The following is a 20,437-nucleotide window of genomic DNA, read 5'->3' as shown; positions in this document are numbered from 1 at the left end:
GTTACGTACTTATACACCAAAAATGCTACACCGACAAGAGCGTGGCTCTTAAGTTAGTGATGATATATATGTAATTGATTCGGAATGTAACTATAACCTTTAACACGTTTACTAAAAGATTTTATTAAAGTACACTTACTAGTCTATCTCGAAAATGGTCAAAGCTTCTAGAAGCGTCCCTATTCCTATTATGTTCGAACATAACGTCCTTTATCCTGTACCAACCTAAAGGTAGGGATGGGAACAATTCTAGTTGATTGTGTTGCAAACTAGTTAGTGCTGAGCTTCCACGTTATAACCGACTATGCCGGCTAAATGTCATTGATGATGTTACACAAGTTATTAGTTGGAGTGCTTGGACGTTCCCTATAATCGGTATCTCTCTCTTCAATATAGAATAGAATACAAATTGTTTATTATCCACAGAAACGTGATCTGACGTGATGTTTGAGCGGCCTCCGTGGTCCAGTGGTCCCGGGTTCGAATCCCGATGGGTACAAATCACAAAAAACACTTTGTGATCTCTAGTTTGGTTAGGACATTACAGGTTGATCACCTGATTGTCCGAAAGTAAGATGATCCGTGCTTCGGAAGGCACGTTAAGCAGTTGGTCCCAGTTACTACTTAGTAAGTGTAAGTGAGTAATCGTAACATGAGCCATGTCAGAGGCATATGGCGGCTCAATAATAACCCTGACACCAGGGTTGATGAGGTTGGTAATCCACCTCACAACCTGTGGGTGATATAAGATTAACTGACTGTACCTAAGAATTATAACTTATTAATAAATTCTGAAAGATGTCCCGTAAAATACCGTTCAATCTAAGTAATGTCTGCTATACAACTGAAAACATAAAAAAACTTTTTCGTTATACCGAAAACTTTTTATTTAGACGATACAATAACTTTATTCTTTACAAAATAAAAATCTTTTACGTTACTTTTAGTATACAATAACATTTAGAACTTTCTTGTTTTAGATATACTAGAATATAATGTCTGTAGCAAATTAAAAGTTAAGGTATTTCAAAAGAAGAGTACCCATGGTGTGGTGAAATACTGGACTGGGAGGTTATCTAAATACAGGGTGTTAGTGACTTCGTAACGACTATTAAGAGGGATGATTCAGACCACGATTCTGAGTTAATATCAAATGAAATTTTCCGTCGCAAAGGTATGGATTAAAAAAACACAAAAAAAATGATTTTGTTTGTATATAAACTTAATATACCACATCCTATCTAAAGCTTCCAAAACAAAACTCGGTAGTCCACTGATTATCTTCGCGTCTGACCCATTTCCACTTGAATTGTAGCGTTGACAGTGACTTTCCGAACGGCGACCCGCGCTATGGCGAGTCTCTTTACTCACACTTGTGATTCGTGTTTTATTGCTACTTCGTAATACAATACAAAACTCGGTTCCCTAACAACGAGATCATGGTAAAATAGAATCTCTAATGGCATACCATTTGAATCAATTTGTCATTTTAATTAATCGAAATTGTAACAGGAAACCACCTTCAAACTTGTCCCTAAATCTTGTCTAACACGTGTTTAACCTTTGACCTTGTCTGGCTAAAATTGTCTTAGGCTTACATAGTTACAAAGTTCATTGTTGATTGGAAGTATTTTTATAACTATAGTGAGTATAAAATAACGTTTTTACTCTGTATATGCGAACTAAGCTCTTGCTTTGTTGAATTAGTTAGTTGTATATGCTTGCGTGTTGCGTGTGTGCTATGTATCAAAAATGGCTGCAATAGTTTTTTGATTATTTGTAGTTCTGCCCTCCCACCCCTTCGGGGAATACGGGCGTGAGTTTATGTATGTATGTATGTGTATATGCTTGCGTTTGACCACAAATTTTACTTGACGACACAGACCGGACACTCCATACAAGAATCTCTTTCTTACCGTTACCGTACCGTGTTGTCGACGTACCGCGCAAGTAGAGCGAGACAGACTGTATGTGCGCGCTCCTTTACTCCTTAACGGCCTACGGTCATTTATAGTAAAGTGGACCCAGTGAGGGGATGAGGTACATCTAGCGCACCCATACAAATTGATGTGGGGTGGAAAGTGTCCATTCTATATGTAGTATTACTATTTATTCTATGCTGACGGTAAGTAACGATGTAGCGTAAGGTGGTTCATGCTTATCTAGTAAGAGTGACTAGGCTAGAAAGCAGTGGCGCTAGGTATTTGAATGTGGTTTCACGAATTTCGCACGGGCGCAGCAGTGAGCGTAGTCTACCTGTATAAGAGGAAAGAAAGCCACAAATCAGAAGACTACTTTCAGATACTTTTGGAGACCTGTGTCATAGAATAATGAATCGTCGTCGTTCTACGTATAGAACGGCACCTCTCCGCTCCCCACCAGCGCCTGAGCTAAGTTTACCTCACCCTCTCGGTCTTACTTTAGTCTTCAACCTTATGGGCGTCAGACGTCCCACATACAGATGCGCGTGTACGATAACGTCAATGTCTAGTGTCTCTGTAAAACGAGTTTTTTTTTATGAATTTTCCGGGGTGTGATTGTGTGTTAAATTATGCATCACAAAGTTCTTCACATCTAAGTTGCATGTAGTAGGTAGGCTACAATTTGCAAGCCTACAACAAGCTCTTAACCCGCGTCAACATTCAATATAATACGAAGCAACAGCCAGGTCGATAACCTACACTGTTTCTATGCTACACGAGGCGGCACGACGCGACGCGACGCCTGTGTCGGCGTTATGTCGTCATTGCGTCATACATACTGCATAAAGAAGGGACGAGTGACGGACGACGTCACACACAGAATGGCTGAATGCTAGCGAGCAGCGAATAACATCTGCCGCAAACTTAGGTACGGTCACGAGCATTAATATTTATACACTTTGGTACCATGTCACATTAACTTTTTTGACAAATTGTACTGTAAGTCTCACTAAATGTCACACATGTTGGTGCGACAGAGTCCTAAAGTGGGTAAGTACATTATATTGCTCATGACTGTACTTGAGAGAAAGAAAAAGAAAGAAAGAAACATTTATTACTTCCGGACACCATAGACACAGACAGACAGGTAATATAATAAGAGAGATGATAATATATAAAGAAGCGTGTGCTCGATGGACGCGACACTCATGACCACACCTGGTTTGACACACTGGCGAGCAGGAGAATGAAACGCCATCAAACCAACAACAATCCACCAGTTGGAGACTTCTCCTGCAGAGTGTGCGGTAGAGTTTGCCGCTCTAGGATTGGCTTGCACAGCCATGAAAGAAAGTGCATTTCTTCGAGGCAATGACGTCATAAATCGTCTGAAACAGACGTATAAGGCCAATGATGATGGATAATATAATATGGTAAGTAACTGTAATATTAAGCATTCAATGTCGCTTGATACAATGTTGCTAATGATTATCACGTGCTCGCGGTGAAGGAAAACATAGTGAGGAAACCCACATTCCCGAGAAATGCATTTTCGGAGGTATGTGCATTAGGCTGGTTTTCCCTTCGCGGGTTGGAAGGTCAGACAGGCAGTCGCTTCTGTAAGAAACCGGACCTGTCAAATCGTCAGGTTACGTAAGCGGAACCTGTGGAAAACTGGATAATGCTAGGGGGATGAATGTCGCTTGTCGCTGCTAGACGGGGAAGCGGCAAGCGGGCGGGGGAGCGGGACGCGACACTACGCCACGCCGCGCCGCACCGCCAATCACGAGCTAGTACCTGCGCTGCATCCGCCGCACGACGACGCGCGACACGACGCAACATGGCCGTGGAAGTACCACTTGTTAAAGAAATTGAAAAACATCAATGTTTATACAACTTCAACATGCCGGAGTACAACAGGAAAGATGCACACGACGACGTCTGGGCCGAAGTCGCGGCTAATGTCAACTTAACAGGTATAAAGTGTGTTTTAATACATTGAATGATTGTTAACGGCCACCGTGGTGCAGTGGTTCAGCGTCGGGCTCACAATCTGGAGGTCCTGGGTTCGAATCCCGGTGGGGACATATCACAAAAAATCACTTTGTGATCCCTAGTTTGGTTAGGACATTACAGGCTGATCATCTGATTGTCCGAAAGTAAGATGATCCGTGCTTCGGAAGGCACGTTAAGCCGTTGGTTCCGGTTACTACTTACTGATATAAGTTAGCAGTCGTTACATGAGCCATGTCAGGGGCCTTTAGCGGCTCAATCATAACCCTGACACCAGGGTTGATAAGGTTGGAATTCCATCTCACAACCCACACGATAAGAAGAAGAAGAAGATTGTTAATAGTTACCTACCTACTAAGTAACACTATTAGCGCCAGAGGGCGCCCTACAACTAAACATTTTAAACATTTTGACTGTCGCGGTAAAAATAATAGTGACTATTTTTGACTGACTTTTTCTAAACACTTACTAGGTTTGAATCAATAACAAACCAACGGACTCACGTCCCGGGTTCGAATCCCGCTTACGCATTTTTTTATATTATTTTTTGTGCTATGGCGAAAGTTACAAAACCCGAGTAGTGATCAGTCTTTACATAGGTAACTATTTAATAAGTATAAGCAGTAAGACGAATTGTAGCCTTGACAATTGTATGTGCGAGGATCTTTTCCAATAAGATTGGCTATATAAGCCACATGCGACCACATGAACGTCGGAGTTGAAGCAGTCGCCGTAGCCGAAATCGGCTGGATCGCATCATCAAAACACAATTTTAATCACGCTAGTATCAGTTTTACTAAAGGCCCTATTACATTGCGCGATTTATCAGAGACAAATAAAAAAGTAAAATAAATGTAAAAATAAATAATAATAAATAAAAAAAATAAATAATAATAAATAAATGAAAAAATAAAATAAATGAATAAATGAATGATGTAATAATAAATGTACTTACGGCAAATCGTGGCCCCGCCCACCCGGTGTAGGTATTATTACACCACAGCGTAATAAGGGACTTTCCACGCTCCGTTCCCCATAAAAAAATAGATGACGCTGTACAGAGTTTCCTTCGTTGAACCTTCTAATTTCATGGATAACAGACATATCGACGGGGAAGAAGCAAATACTCCTATCTTACATTTTTAGCCAAATCGACTTTTAGATGTGGTTCGTTGCAAAATTTAATTTTACGTTGGTTGACAAGATCTCTTATGTATATTGCCAACTTTTAGAATGATTTTCGATAAATAGAAATAAGGCAAGTAATGGGAATTTGAAGCATTAATTGCAAGTGGAAAAACCGTCTAACGTCAAAACTTTCGACACAACACAGAAACCAATAGGCTCTAACATACATTAACTTTAATTCCTCCATATATACAAAATTAATATTAGTTTTAAAAAATGTCTCTTGAAATAACAAAACTATCTTCAAACATGACATCACACTATAATCATTAACAAAAAAGTTATTCAGTTTTTTCCTCCTCCTGTAAAGTTAGGTCTGTGTAAGATAGGAGTATTTGCTTTTTCCCCGTCGATATGCATCTTTTATCTTTGTTTTTGGGTATAAATGATGACCCTTTTTATTATACCCAGGCACAACACATCTTCCGCCCATTATTATTCTGATCAAAATAAAGAGAAATATCTGATCCAAATATCAAGCAACAATTATTTTTATATATGGCTCAGGAAATACATTATATTTTTGAATAATTATGTACCCGAGCTATGAGAAAATAGGTAATTATCACGTTACATCTGTACAATGCCATCTATATTGTTTTTGGGGAACGTAGTCTGGAAAGTCCCTCATAGGGACGTAAAGAATAATACTACGTATAGAACGGACACTCTTCGCCCCGCACCAATTCGTATCGTGGATTCGTGTTGTTAGTCCCCAGTCTATGATAATAATTCTATTAAGAATCTGCGACACTAGCGCTCCAGCCGCGTAACTTATATATCGTGTGTAACGTAGACTATATTTTAAATCTGCGAGCTTAGCACCGTAAGCGCGCGACTCTTTCTCGCCTCAACATACGTCACCCGTCACTCTCTCACAGTACTGCACAGAAAGAGACAGACGATCTCTGTAGCGGCGACAAAGAGTCGCGTGCTTACGGCGCTAGGCCCGCTGGTATTAACTTGTGTGTGTTTTGTAAGAAGACGGTTAGTTTTTATTTACTTCTAGCGCAGCAAAGAAACTGTCTGTCTATTTTAAAAATGAAATATTTTTGTTTCAGTCGCCGAATGTAAAGACAAATGGAAGAACATACGGTCCTCTTTCGTTCGAAGTTTAAAGTATACCGAAGGGAAGATGAAAAAGCCGTACTATTTGAGCAACTACCTACAGTTCATTTTGCCATATCTCAAACCAATAACTGGTAATATTGACATCAATCTTTCTGAGCCATCTGATGGAGAAACACTCGAGAATACGTCTATTGATGACAATTTGGGGATCAAAATTGAGCTTTTGGACGGAGAACAGATGAGTTTGGACACGTTAGATGCTCCTGTAGTTATTGAAAATCCTATAGAGTTACAAACGGAGAGACCCGGTATACGGAAGCGGAGACGACAGACGATAGCAATGAAACACAACCCCACAAACTATCGCAACAAAAGCAAAAGGCTGCTTCAAACAATAACCACTCCGCGGACAGATAACTCTTCAATGAAATACTTCCTACTCAGTTTGTTATCAGAATTCGATTCAATGAGCGAAGAACAAGTGAGAACGTTCAAAATTAAAGTCATGATGCTAATAGACGATATAAAATCGACCAAATCACAGTTGAAGCAGGAATTCACATCTGCAAAGGAAAATGAAAGGTTACAGAAGCGACTGATAAATCTTTTATTGAAAAAAATTGAAAATTCCTCATAGCTTTAATTAAAATTTTAAGTTAAGAAATAAGTACCTACTTACTTACTAAATATATTGACCTTTTATGTTTCAATAAGTTTTTTTCTATAACATTGGTAGGTTCCTTACATTATCTGCTCAAGTCCACAGGTATTGTATTTGCATGGTAAGTATTTTTATCCTACCATAACGTTCTAGAAACGAAAACACTAATCCGGACCAAATTATATTTAGGACAAACAGCATACCAAACATAATTCATCATCATCACCAGCCCATTAACGTCCCCACTGCTGGGGCACGGGCCTTCCCTATGGATGGATAGGGAGATCGGGCCTTAAACCACCACGCGGGCCCAGTGCGGATTGGTGGTTATTAACGACTGCTAATGCAGCCGGGACCAACGGCTTAACGTGCCTTCCGAAGCACGGAGGAGCTCGAGATGAAAACTTTTTTTTTTGTGGTCACCCATCCTATGACCGGCCTCTGCGAAAGTTGCTTTACTTCAACAATCGCAAACCGAGCGCGTTTACCGCTGCGCCACCGAGCTCCTCCCAAAACATAATTAATTCTACTTAATATGACAATTATACGTACCCAGGTATATCTGTATATCTACATTAATTAACGGTGCTAAAATCCCGTATCATAACACCGAAACTCAGCGACACATAAATTCAGATTTCATGTTGCATGCAAATTACGGATACAAGGTTTCAATGTTATTTTTCTGACCATTCCCAGAGTAAACGCTCGCAGCCGGATGGCAAAAGCAAAAAATTAAAAACACCAAACGTATTGTTTTCGGTTTTATCCCTCCGAACTGTTTCCGTTCGCTTCCAATTTCAAATTTAAACAAGATTTGCTTACATGCATACGAGTAACGGTCAGAATAAAACGGTAAACGACCGTCCATTTGAATTATAAAATCATATTACTTACATGTGGATTTTTGTTCTAAAAAATCTGGTCTGTTTTATTGCGTATTAATTAACGAATCAATCCTTAGAATAAGTAATTTAAATTTTACAATTAGAGATCATAAATAACAGTAAAACCGAATTATATTCATTCAATACTTCGAAGTTCGAATCAATGATGTTACATTATGCCGAAACGTACTTATAGACAAACGTTTTTTTTTTATCGAATTAATTAAAGATTAATCAAACCAATCAAGATTCAGGTACCTTTCTGTTTATTACTTACCAGTTACTCGAATCACTAATTACTTAATTGGAAAAGGTTAGTAAATGAAAAAAAAAAAGTAAAAACAATTCTTTATTAGGCATTATAGACAAGAATAGATAGAGTAGAGGTTCAGATAAAATATAGTTTCAAAACGATTTGAGTATACATAGAATAGGTATATGATATTTTAATATGATACGCGCCGAAACAAATTTCAACGTTTATAAATATTCATCCAGAGAATTTCTTACGCAACTTGGAGTAGATTAGCATTAAATTTAATAAATCATTTAACAATTATCATGGAATAGAAACGGTAGTCTTAATTTTTTAAGAAATATAGAGACCGTACTTACTATGCGAGAAATGTTATTTCCATCACCAATATATCCTTAGTTTTAGGAAATAAACAATAAAGAAATGAGCGCAATTTCCACGTTTTGGTCCCATTTCAACAATGATATATTTTTTCATTTATATCTTAAACGAAAGCGGATAATCTTTTCACAGATAGAAAGCGAGATTCGGAGGATTCATAAAGAAAACAAATTCGTAACGAATAAAAGACCGTTCCGAGAGTCCGCGAATTATATTCAGTGAAGACTTTATTGTAGCTATTACTGACTCGAGGGACTCCCGGCCGGTAAATTTTATGTGCCATTAAACATTTTACTTTATATACATTTTCAAGCTCGACAACCAGCATCCTTACTTCCTCAACTGATGCTCCGCCGCCCACCATCGACCATCGTACAAAGCCATCCCCCCTCCAATCAAGTCTTTACGTTTTAACTCTAACAACACCTTAATTACAGTAACAACATTTAAATTTCACATCGAGTTTCAATATTTAATTGAATGTTTCGTCGTTAGTGGAATTGAAATCTGTTTGGGAGTGAGGGAAATTGAAAATTGTTTCAATTTGTTCCATTAGCCAGTACAAATTAGCCTTAAAATCCTAACAATAGGCTGTTCCTCGAATCTGTTCACAATAATTTCTATTTTAATCCGGCCCCGATAAAACATAGGGGTCTCACAATAGCACCTGACTTACTGTTCCTTAGACCTGATCATACTCGACACTGTTTTATCAAACCAGTTAATTCATTACTAATATACTTTAAATATCACTGAATGACGCACGATCGCTTGTCAGGTTGTCCGGAAGACCGGACCAGTCTGTTGAGTGTAATCTTGGGACTGCCGCTGGCGCTGTCACTGTCTCCTTTGGCACAAGTCTTGGTTCTCATTATCATCAGGTCGGTGCGGATGCTAGGCCTCCTTACGTTGGGGGCGACGACCCCGCAGGCGTCTGACAACCGTCTTTTTATAGATAGAGTACATTTCTTACTTCTACTGCTCTGGCTACTGGTCGGAGGGAGGGTGCATGGGCTGCCGAAAGCCGTACTGACTCGTTTGTGGTGGTTTGGGGCCATTTCTAAGGGTAGGTTGGCGACGACGAAGAGTTCGTAGAAGAGGTCGTCGACCCGCAGGTTCTTCTTGGCGGAGGTCTCGACGAAAACGCAGGCGGGGTCTTGAGTGGCGCAGTACGCGGCTGCCTCCTCCGGTTGAACAGTCCTAGTTGGAAAATAAATGTTGCAGTTAATTTTTTTACGTGACTTTTTGCTGACTTTCCTCAGAAAGACTTTGCTGTGCTAATTCTAGGATGTAAGTGAGACATATCAAAATAAAGCTCCTAAAACGAACTAGTAATCAGCTATTCGCATCGAAATTCAAGACGAGAAACGTATGTTTTTCCACTCGACCCAAGTCCCAATCCAGTAAAGAAACTTTTAACGAGCTTAGGTATGTGTAATTACTTGATTTAACTGAGATCAGTAAGTCGATTCAACAAGCCCAGGATGACAAGGAACATGGATTAAGCTATATTTACCTAAAGAATTCCTTTATCAATTGATACTAACCTAAGATCCCGGTCACACTTGTTCCCGGCTATGGCCATAGGCACCCTGGGAACCTGTCGGCGCCCGCGATTGCCGCCGCCAGACGCACTAGCCTTCGTCTCCAGGATCTGCTCGCGGAGACGTATCACCTCCTCAAACGACTCACGGCTATCCATCGCGAATACTAGCACGAAAATGTCACCTGGGAACAAAAAGAAAATTATTAAAAGCCAGTCTATTAGAAAAAGTATCCATGATGTGAGCCGTATCAGGGGCCTTTGGCGGCTCAGTTATAAATAAATCATGCCGGGCGACAGACCCGACCCCCACCCCCTTGGATCCTGTCCGCTGGATCCGTTCCTGATACCAAATCCTAAGATGGATATGATGTACCTCATGGTGACAAGTCTATCGCCCATAATTTGTCCATCGTGTTAGAAAGGACACAATCCCTCTGTCGGATATACGCTTAAAGTAGGTACGTAGGTATCGTCAAATTTAAAAATAAAGAGATAAGAGAGAAGTAAGTAAGTATTTCATATTTTCTGCGTTGCTAGAAAGGAATAAAAAGTACCTTTTATAGGAATAAAGGAATAAAAAGTAGTGTTACGGAGAAACAAGGTACATTTTAACTAAGTATCTCTCGTAACATGTAATAATTCCTTCCTTTCAACTTTCCAGATGGATTTACGAGTATCCTTCAATATTACAAACTAGGATTAATTAGAATTATTAGCAAGTTACTCGACAGTTCTCGGCTCGAATTAGCGTCCCTTGAAATAAATCAAACTAAAACTTTTGAACTCGATGATGATCAATTATTCCCGAGCGATCAATGCGCAGGGAAATTACACGTAATATTCAGGGTAAATAAACACAAGTTGCCTTATTACAAAACGAAGACTTAAGATACACCGGGTTTAAAATACAGCCTGTGCCACAAAAGAAGTCCTACGGCCGCGGCGCTAATGTCACAAATCATCATCATCAATCTAAGAGCCACTCTCTTGTCGGTGCAGCATTTTCCATGCTACTTTTTTAGGGAAAAATAGGACAGTGGTTTCCCTCTTACCTTCCGCCCCGCAGTACTCTGTCTGACGCAAGTGGGATGGCGCCCAGAGTAGTCTATTACAAAGCCGTACTAGGACTTCTGTCCTCCGCCTCTGAATAGTACTGACAGTTACTGCTGCCCTCTGTTAGGTTCCAGGTGTCACAAATACTACTTCTTAATTATTTTTCGTAAGTATTTATTTTATACTAGATGTTGCACCGTCCCGCACCCAATTATGATAAATGTTTCTTTTTTATAAGTGTTGCCTGGAAGAAATAGCTCCTTAGCATTAAGGCGGCGTATATTAAAATATTATGTTATACGTATAGCGGGATAGTGCAGCATGGGAATACGTACTTGTACATAATATAAAAAAATATAAGTACAGTCGAATTGAGAACCTCCTCCTTTTTTGAAGTCGGTAATAAATACACTTTCGACTACATAATAATAATACACATAATTATATAATGGTGGTTATATGAAAGTTACTAAGTATTACGAAACAGTTCACCCCATTAGGGATTTCGGCTGTTAATTTATGTGTTTATATACAGTTATCTATTCCTAGTTATATTGATACTGGGGTAAATATAATTATCCTTACAAGTGAATGGAATAATGATTGAGTCGAGTCGCTTGTTAGTCCCAAGGGAAGGAAGTTATGTGATACGATATTCAACCTTAATAAGGATTTAGAATTACGGAACTGATGGATATATGGTTAAGTTATAAATACAGGTAGTGAAGTAGGTATATCATGACGCTACATAGCTTAAAAAATAATTTAAAAATACTTTCTTATATACTTTATTACCCGCGGGGGCTTATTTGACTAAATAGATTGTTATTGTATATTTTATATAATGTGTATTTTTGTTTTGACTGTAATGTTTATTACGAATAAATAATGTATTACCTAAGTATAACTAATATACTTTAATGTCATTCGAAAACCTACAATATTTCTAAGTGCTCTGCAAGCCGTGGTGGCCCAGTTGGTAGAACGCTTGCCTCTCACTTAAAAGTTGCAGGTTCGAATCCAGTACAGGCGTAAATCAAATACCGAATTGTCGAATTTGTTTTCGAATTCATGTTTGGATCATAAATGATTATATCACGTGCTCAGCGGTGAAGGAATACATCGTAAGGAAACCCACATTCCCGACAAATGCATTTTCGCAGGTATGTGCCCTAACCTGCATTGGGGTGGTTTTCCCTTCGCGGGTTGGAAGGTCAGACAGGCTGTCGCTTCTGGTAAAAACCGGACCTGTCAAAATTTCAGGTTAGGTAAGCGGACCATGTGAAAAAACGGGATAATCTCTGTGAAATAAGAGTTACCGTTCTATACGTAAGTAGTTTTATTATTTGTTCTATGACATAATATCACTCTTTATTATCTCTCTCTGTATCTCTGTTGTCTCTATATTATCTCTCTCTCTCTCTCTCTCTCTCTCTGTCTCTCTTGTCTCTGTATTATCTCTCTCGTAACCATTTACGATCTTATGAGGAGCTACTTAGCACACTGTCTTGGCATTAGATGTTCCGGTTTGTTTGTCTAACTAGCAAATCCCCTCAGAGTTAAGGTAATCTTAGTTTATCTATCTTAATTAATTACTAGACACCACCACCTCTCATTAAGGAGAGGGAGAATGAATGGCGTTTGCAGTACCTATCTGTGTCTTTTTAATGCATAGTTAGGTATATTGTGACGCTAACTAAGTAAGTATATCTTGTTAATTCATTTATTATTATTCATCATTCATATATAAGGTCCTTCACACACTGAGATTGTTTCCGCATCGACTCTTTATTTTTCACTTTCCTTCCACCGACTGTAATTGGAATACCATTATATTTAAGTCTATAAATTATATAATACAAACTGGATTAAAAGAAAAGAAAGGAAAACATGAAACAGTAGGACTAGGGCCCTGTGCTGGGAGGTTTTCTGGCTACGTCTTTCCCTCAGCGTTACAGATTCCGATGTGGTAGTAGTTTTACAGCTAGTTACATAATATGTAATTTAATTATGTTTGACGTTCAAAAAGCGCTAACTTTGTAAGCCAATTTTGAAAAATAAATATTTTTGAATTTGAATTTTGATGCAAACGCAAGATGTCATCAAGTTCTCACACGCCCTTAGAAAATAAAAGGAACGGTACAAACGCGATGCAGTAATGTTACAGCATTTCTTTTCGTAGCGTATGCTTATTCTTCTCGCCTCTACCCCTGTGTCCATTAACACCGCGTATGTATCGATGCTAACGCGATACAGCGTCGGTGCTGCAGAGAGCGCAAAATGAGAAAACATTTAGCGTGCCCAATTTGAGCGACTACACCTCCCCTCAATCAGCCCGAAGGCGTTTGGAGTGCACTCCGCCAAGCCATTTTTTGTTCTTATATCAGGTATTTTCTCAAATATGTTTCTTCGGGATGTTTTACTCCACAGTCAAGCACGTGAAACCATTCACAGGTACATAAACTGGATAATTTTCTGTGTTGTTAATTATGCTATAGATATAAACCCACCCACGCGTCACGGCTCTGTTAAAACAGAGGCGTTTGAGGTGGCTGGCGCAACAGCACACTGCAAGAGAGATGTCGGTAGGTCGGTGCTCCGATTCAAAGATTGCGTCAAAAGAGAGCTCATTCAGAGGTATGGGAGGAGCTCGCCGATAAACGAGACGTGTAGAGGAAGCGTGTGCTCGATGGACGCGACACTCACGACCACACCTGGTTTGACACACTGACGAGAAGGAGAATGAACATCAAACTGACAATAATCCACCAGTCGGAGACTTCTCCTGCAGAGCGTGCGGTAGAGTTTGCCGCTCTAGGATTGGCTTGCACAGCTATGAAATAAAGTGCATTTCTTCGAGGCAATGACGTCATAAATCATCTGAAACAGACGTATAAGGCCAATGATGATGATGATATAATAACAATTCGAACAGAGACAAACCGTGGACATCCATTTACAATACAGCTCCCTGTTGAGCTATATAGACGTAATACACTACACGTTAGTTACTTATAGCACGCTCGGGCCTAGTAAATTATGCGACGAACACTATATCTAAATCCAAACTGTACTCAATTTCAGAATACACTCATTATAGAACCCGCATAAATACACTCAATGAACAATACTGATTTGCACAATACGTTCTACGCAAAATAATGTAAATTTTAATGGTCGATGCTAGATCCTCGCAAAAAAGGTTGATTGATTGGTTGATAACGGTTGTAAATTACAGTTTAATGTTATTTATATATATTTAATTTAGATATTTCTGTTGGGTAGAGGCACTAGACTAGTAGTCGTTACATGAGCCATGTCAGAGGCCTTTGGTGGCTCAATCTTAACCCCGACACCAGGGTTGATGAGGCTGGTATTCCACCTCATAACCCACACGATAAGAAGAAGACAAGAGATTCAGAAACCAATATGTTAGTCTTAAACCTACCCAATACAATTAGTTTATCTATCTACAGCTATTCGGTTTCACCACATGTCTAAACGTCCATTATCTGGCCATCCACTCTGCCAGCCACAACCGCCAGGAGGCTATTGGCGCAATACCAATGGGTTTACAGAAAATGGGTTCTACCTAGTCTAATGTCAACACGACTTTTAGTATAAATTCTCAATTCTCAATTATTTATTGCATTCCATGTAGTACAATAGGGTGTTAGGTACATAGGCATAGGAACTAAAACATGGACCCTGTGGGGCACAGCAACGTTGAAGGGAAGAGAGGAAATCTACTCTTTATAAAAAAATACCAAAATTGCGGCGAAAAATATCTCTTCATTGTACCGGATGTTATTACCCTGCTTTCAACTAACAACTTTGCATTTAAAATCATCATTAAACTCTCTTAAATAGCGACATTAAAGTACAATAATGTGTGGGCGCGTATAATCTGCTTTTGTTGATCCATAACAATATCACAATTCGATTCTGTCTATTTGTTACTTTTCACTCTTAAACCGCTGAAACTATTTATACAAAATTTGGTATGCACGTAATTTGAGATCAAGGGAAAACATGGGATAGTTTGTCTTCCAGAAATCACCTCGTAGTAGGAATGAAAAAGCGTTGTCGGCAACACCAACTAAAATATTGGTTTTATATTTCTTAAGGTGGTAACAAGTTTTTGTACTCTCTTCCTGTGCAACAACATTATAATGTGCATCGTTTAATAACGGCCCCGGCGTTTTGTTACAAAAAAACCCTAGCAAGTACCTCCCTCAAGACCTTACACTATTAGGACTCGTTCAAACGTCGCGCGCGGTAACAGAAATCCATACGACAGAATTGCGGGCGAGAAAGTAGTATTAATCTACTATTTAATGAAACAAGTAAGAGATAAAAGATTAGATTACAAGGACAAGAATTGCCTTGAAGAAAGAAAAGGTTGCCTGGAAGAAGTTGCTATTTAGCAATAAGGCCGCCGCGTGTATTTCTCTTGTCCCTTTTGTAATTGTTTTTAGTGTTGTGTTTATATGTGCAATAAAGCATTTTTTGTATTGTAGTTTGAGGATTTCAAGTAAGTTTTTTATAAGTAGGTACATTATAGAATAGAATAGAAATAGTTTATTATGAAAGGATGCCACACACAAAAAGAAAGACAACAATATCATATCAAATTTCCACTAAAACAATTAATTATTTTTTATTGGTATTTGTATTCCTGTGTTATATGTTCCTTTTGTGCAATAATGAATTGGTATTTATTGTATTCTGTTAAAAAGCTTAAGTCTGAATCCGAATTTAAAAACGCAATCGCCTTTCGTCATAATTGAATAAAAATTGAATGACTTTTAAATATTTGTATTCATTTCTCAATCCGTTCAGAATAATACAATTCACTGCATTGCATTTTTTGTTCATAAAATGAATGTTTTTCTGATAGCAAAGTTTACTTTGTAACGAATTGAATTTTATTATGGACAAAGGACGTCACAGAATGGTGGCCACGCGAAGGAACAATATCCCTGACCTCATGATGGTGGCAGGCAGGGTAAACCTGCGGTCCAGTGTTTAGCGGAAAGGATGATGCAAAATGGAGGTTTGTATAGAATGTTCGAGGTGGGGACGTACCTAGGTAGAGCCTTAGTCTTCTTCTTCTATCGTGTGGGTTGTGAGGTGAAGTACCAACCTCATCAACCCTGGTGTCAGGGTTACTACTGAGCCGAAAAATACCCCTGACATGGCTCATGTAACGACTACGTACTTACATCAGTGAGTAGTAACCGGGAGCAACGGCTTGACGTGCCTTCCTAAGCACGGATCATCTTACTTTCGGACAATCTGGTGATCAGCCAGTAATGTCCTAACCAAACTAGGGACCATAAAGTAATTTTTGTGATATGTCCCCACCGGGAATCGAACCCAGGACCTTCGGATCGTGAGCACAACGCTCAACCACTGAACCTCGGAGGTCGTTAGCCTTAGTAAGGGTCCTACAAAGAGGTGTTACCTACAGAGACTCGGTAAAGGGCCTCTTTACCTAAGCTTCCGCAATACCTCCGTAATTAATAGGTAAGTATGCACTTCTCGCTTACAGTGCATCCCAATTCCCTCTCAATAGGTTTACCTGCTCTCGTCACTAAGTTTGCTTTACGGTGGTTTGATCTCACCAGCTCGGGCGTTGATGACGTCACTAATTGCTTCTAGACAAACAATGACGTAATTGTTCTAAGGTCTACCTGTAATCCTAATAGCTTCTTGGATTTACGCCGCGTCATTCCACACATGAATAGAATTTAGGTAATTGGGATTTATTGTTATGGACCGCTTGCGAGTTCGTATACGAGTAATGGTGATATGTTAACTAGAATATTTACTTAATAATAAATCACGAATGTTATAGGACTGACCCAAGAAAAAAAAATGGTTTAAGAGTAAAACCCGACTTCGGCAAAATCACGATCTAAAAAAGTATGAAAAAAGAAACTATTTCACTGTAGCAAACAAACAAAATGTATATCAATAAATTCAGTCGTACATTAGTTTCCTTTTAAGCAACAAATTGCCTGTGTCAGGAAAAACTCCGCTCAAAATAGCGAATGAATGAATGAATATTTATTCGCGCAACAATTACAGGAATTGTATTAGAAATACTGAAATACTTAAATAAGTTAACCAAACCTCAATTACAGAAAATAAACTACTTAATTCAAAATATAAACATTTCTTTAGTAAGTATGATAAAAGAATACAAAATATAATAAAGAAGTGACAAAAACAGTCATAACTAATGCCAAAATTTTAGGTGAATTTTAGGTGGTGAAATTAACATTAAAAATTTGAATGGGATACAAATATGATAAGTATGATATGAGTTTGTTATAAATATATAATAAATAATAAAAAATAATACATTAAAATCATTATAGAATAAAATAGAATATAAATATTTTATTACATAAGGACGCCACACACAAAAAAAAGACAACAACATCATATATCAAAAATCCACTAAAACAATTACAAAAAAGCAAGACGGATGTTTGTCGTAATGATCATAAGGTGGTGGTGGACGTCCTGTGATAAAAGGACCTCACTCAGCACAAGTCGCGGCGTGAACCACGCCGCTGATATTATGTGGACCCTGTTGTATTATACGACGCTGATATTACGTGGACACTGTTATATTATACAGTACATCTTATATTTATATTTACACCTCCTATTTAATACAAGAAGAAGACAATATTATAACGTAACGTAATCACGCAATGTCAAAAATCTCATGGTCTTATCCACATTAACCACAACTCCACAACACATACCTATCCCGATCACTGATGATAATCATACACGTAATTTGCTACCAATTTAGTAGCTAAGGACATTTCCAATTCACTGAAGATCTTGTACTATCCTAAGTATATGTAGATGGAGCGCATAATAGCCTGCAGCTATGGGTAACTGCGTGTAATTGCGACGTAATATCTGATATGTCGCTCATCTCAGGGCAGCCAATCTGTCACGTAATCACGGCACTCTAGGCTAGATTTTACTGACGGCTAGCTTTACCTAGATAGCTGTTTAAAGCTGCGCTGCGCTTCGGCCTCCGTGGTCAAATGGTTGAGCGTTAGGATCACGATTCGGAGATCATCCTACGTACTAAAGAAAGTTAGGCCACCTTAGCAGAGTTTAACAAAAGCTTGTACTTAATTAATATTCCATCGCCGCGGCATCTAGGAAAGTCTAGTCTATTTTGGACTCTACATAGTATGGATTTAAATCTTTTTACAACTCAAGAGAATAAGCATAAGCGCATTTCAAAGGATTAAATGCAGAAGTTAATAAAACCGATGTCGGATTTTCCTTTGAACTGAGAGGAGAAATATTCAGTGTGCATTCAAGCGAAGTGTATGCAAAATTGCACCCCTGTATAGCAAGCCCCGTTTGACGTAGAGCCTTCCGATTGGTTTCTTTAAGGTTATACAGGGTATTAGCGACAATACAACGATAACATTGAGAGGTGATTCAAACCATGATTCTGGATTGATATCATGTGGGTTTTTCCGTCGTAAAAGTATGGAATTTGTTTTCGAATTCGTGTTTGGTTCATAAATGATTATCACTTGCTCAGCGGTGAAGAAAAACATCGTGAGGAGACCCACATTCCCGAGGAATGGATTTTCGGAGGTAAGTATGTGACTTAACCTGTATTGGGCTATTTTTCCCTTCGCGGGTTGGGAGGTCAGACAGGCAGCCGCTTCTGTATAAAACCGGACCTGTCAAATCTAGGCAAGCGGTCTAGATAGGCAGTTTAGGTTAGGTAAGCGGACCCTGTGAAAAACGGAATAATACCACGATGAATTAGAGCCGTTGACACTCTTAAGTCCATAAATTAAGTCGTAGAATAAAGAATAATACTACGTATACAATAGTAGTCACTCTGCCCAGCACCAATTCGTATCGAGCGCGGACCTTAGCCTCTCTGGGTCTTACTTTAGTCCTAAACGACCGTAAGCCGGAATAAAGCGGAGAGAGCGCGGACTATAGTTCTCGCTCGCGTCGCGTTAGGCGACACACGGCGAGAATGAGATTTTTATAATATGTATTTGTATGTGGAGTGTGCTTTTTAGAATTTTGTTTAAGAACTTTTGCGGAGTTCACATAAAACACAATTTGAGCTACGATCAGTCAATGTCATCCAAAATAAGACACTTTGAGACCGCTTGATAACAATAACAACTGTAAAAGTGCGTTTTCAATGCGGAAACGCCGCCTGCGTTATGAGCACTTTCCCACCGGTGCGATTCAGAGCGGGTTTTTTGACAATTTTGTAATTTTGACATGTATTATATTATATTTTGTAATAAATAAATAAACATTGTGTACTTACTTTAAAAGTAAACCAACAATATTTAAACAGAAAACAACACAATACCCAGCCAATCACACACCCCGATCATGTCGTGATAAAACGTTGTGATTGGTTAAAAAGTCTTCATTAAAATGCATGCTTGAATTCCGCCATTGTACACCGCTGGCCCTAAAGTGGTTCGTCACGCGCGGTTTGGCACGGAATAGCAACGCGGTGTAATGTGCTGCTAAATGGGTTCCAAGGGAATGCACGGCAGTGCAATCAACATTATGGTAATACTCCTTTCATACAGCCGTGGTTGGAACCTAGTTTCAGTTTTATAATTAGCACTAGAAAGTCGTTGTGATGCATAACGTAACACTTTTCTTTTTTATAGTAACGACTTAGTCACGGAAGGGCCGTAGGAACTTTGGAACCTTTTTAAACATTTCCTTTGTCAGGAGAAGTTTTATGGCATTGTGGGCTAGTTCCAGGGTCATTGCAAAATGAAATTGACACCCAGTTTTCACCTGAGTTGCCACGTATATCGTCGTTGATGTCGCGAATTGACATATCTGCAATTTTAGGGGAAACTGATTTGCACCTTTTATAATTATCAATAAGACACAAATCACTTTAGCAAAAAATACAGATACGTCAGCTAGCAAAGTCAGCCACGATATGGTGGAGCCAACTGTGTTACTGAAAGTTGCACATAAGATAAATTAATAACCCATTTTCCTTATTAATTCCCTATATTTGCCTAGTTTGGTTAAGACACTACAGTCACGTTAAACCATTGGTCCCGGTTACTACTTACTGAAATATTTAGTCGTTACATGAGCCATGTCAGGAGCCTGTGGCGACTCAATAGTAACACTGAACAGGGTTGATGAGGTTGGTTATCCACCTTACAACCCACACGATAGAAGAAAAATAACTCATTGGTGCAAGTCCGGTACCTACCGGTGGATGAAATGGCCCAAGCCGGTGTGACTCACTAAAATATACGCTTGTAGCGAGCAATATTAGCTTTTATGAAAATGATAAGTAAGTAAACATAAACAGCCTATACACGTCCCACTGCTGGGCACACGTCTCCCCTAAATCAACCGGAGGGGGTATGGAGCAGTCTCCACCACGCTGCT

The 20,437-nt window shown here is 39.0% G+C and overlaps 3 protein-coding genes across 3 annotated transcripts in view; 2 read left to right on the top strand and 1 right to left on the bottom strand.

Moving 5' to 3' along the window:
• Positions 1-20,437, top strand: part of LOC126372820 (brain protein I3-like) — a 503,203-nt gene that overhangs the window by 105,444 nt on the left and 377,322 nt on the right. The window lies entirely within an intron of this gene.
• On the top strand, positions 3,735-6,881 carry LOC126372803 (uncharacterized). The gene is made up of 2 exons (XM_050018703.1): positions 3,735-3,898; positions 6,185-6,881. The coding sequence occupies exons 1-2, from the start codon at positions 3,763-3,765 to the stop codon at positions 6,829-6,831; spliced, it is 783 nt and encodes a 260-aa protein (XP_049874660.1). The 5' UTR covers positions 3,735-3,762; the 3' UTR covers positions 6,832-6,881.
• LOC126372768 (GTP-binding protein Rhes) overlaps positions 8,684-20,437 on the bottom strand; it is a 75,905-nt gene continuing 64,151 nt past the window's right edge. Inside the window, exons 4-5 of the mRNA XM_050018646.1 lie at positions 9,927-10,107; positions 8,684-9,579 (exon numbers count right to left, since the gene is read on the bottom strand). Coding sequence (XP_049874603.1) covers positions 9,129-9,579; positions 9,927-10,107 — 632 coding nt within the window. The 3' untranslated portion in view covers positions 8,684-9,128. The remainder of the gene's footprint in view (positions 9,580-9,926; positions 10,108-20,437) is intronic.

This window comes from Pectinophora gossypiella, chromosome 14 (genome assembly GCF_024362695.1).
Source record: "Pectinophora gossypiella chromosome 14, ilPecGoss1.1, whole genome shotgun sequence".
Lineage (NCBI taxonomy): Eukaryota > Metazoa > Arthropoda > Insecta > Lepidoptera > Gelechiidae > Pectinophora > Pectinophora gossypiella.
Note: the sequence above shows the minus strand (reverse complement) of the source record. Positions and strands in the feature narration are given on the sequence as shown.

Excerpts from the sequence above, each read along its gene's own strand:
- LOC126372803 (XM_050018703.1), top strand. The coding sequence starts at position 3,763 with ATGGCCGTGGAAGTACCACTTGTTAAAGAAATTGAAAAACATCAATGT. Across the intron at positions 3,899-6,184 it reads GGCTAATGTCAACTTAACAG|TCGCCGAATGTAAAGACAAA; the intron begins GTATAAAGTGTG and ends TTTTTGTTTCAG.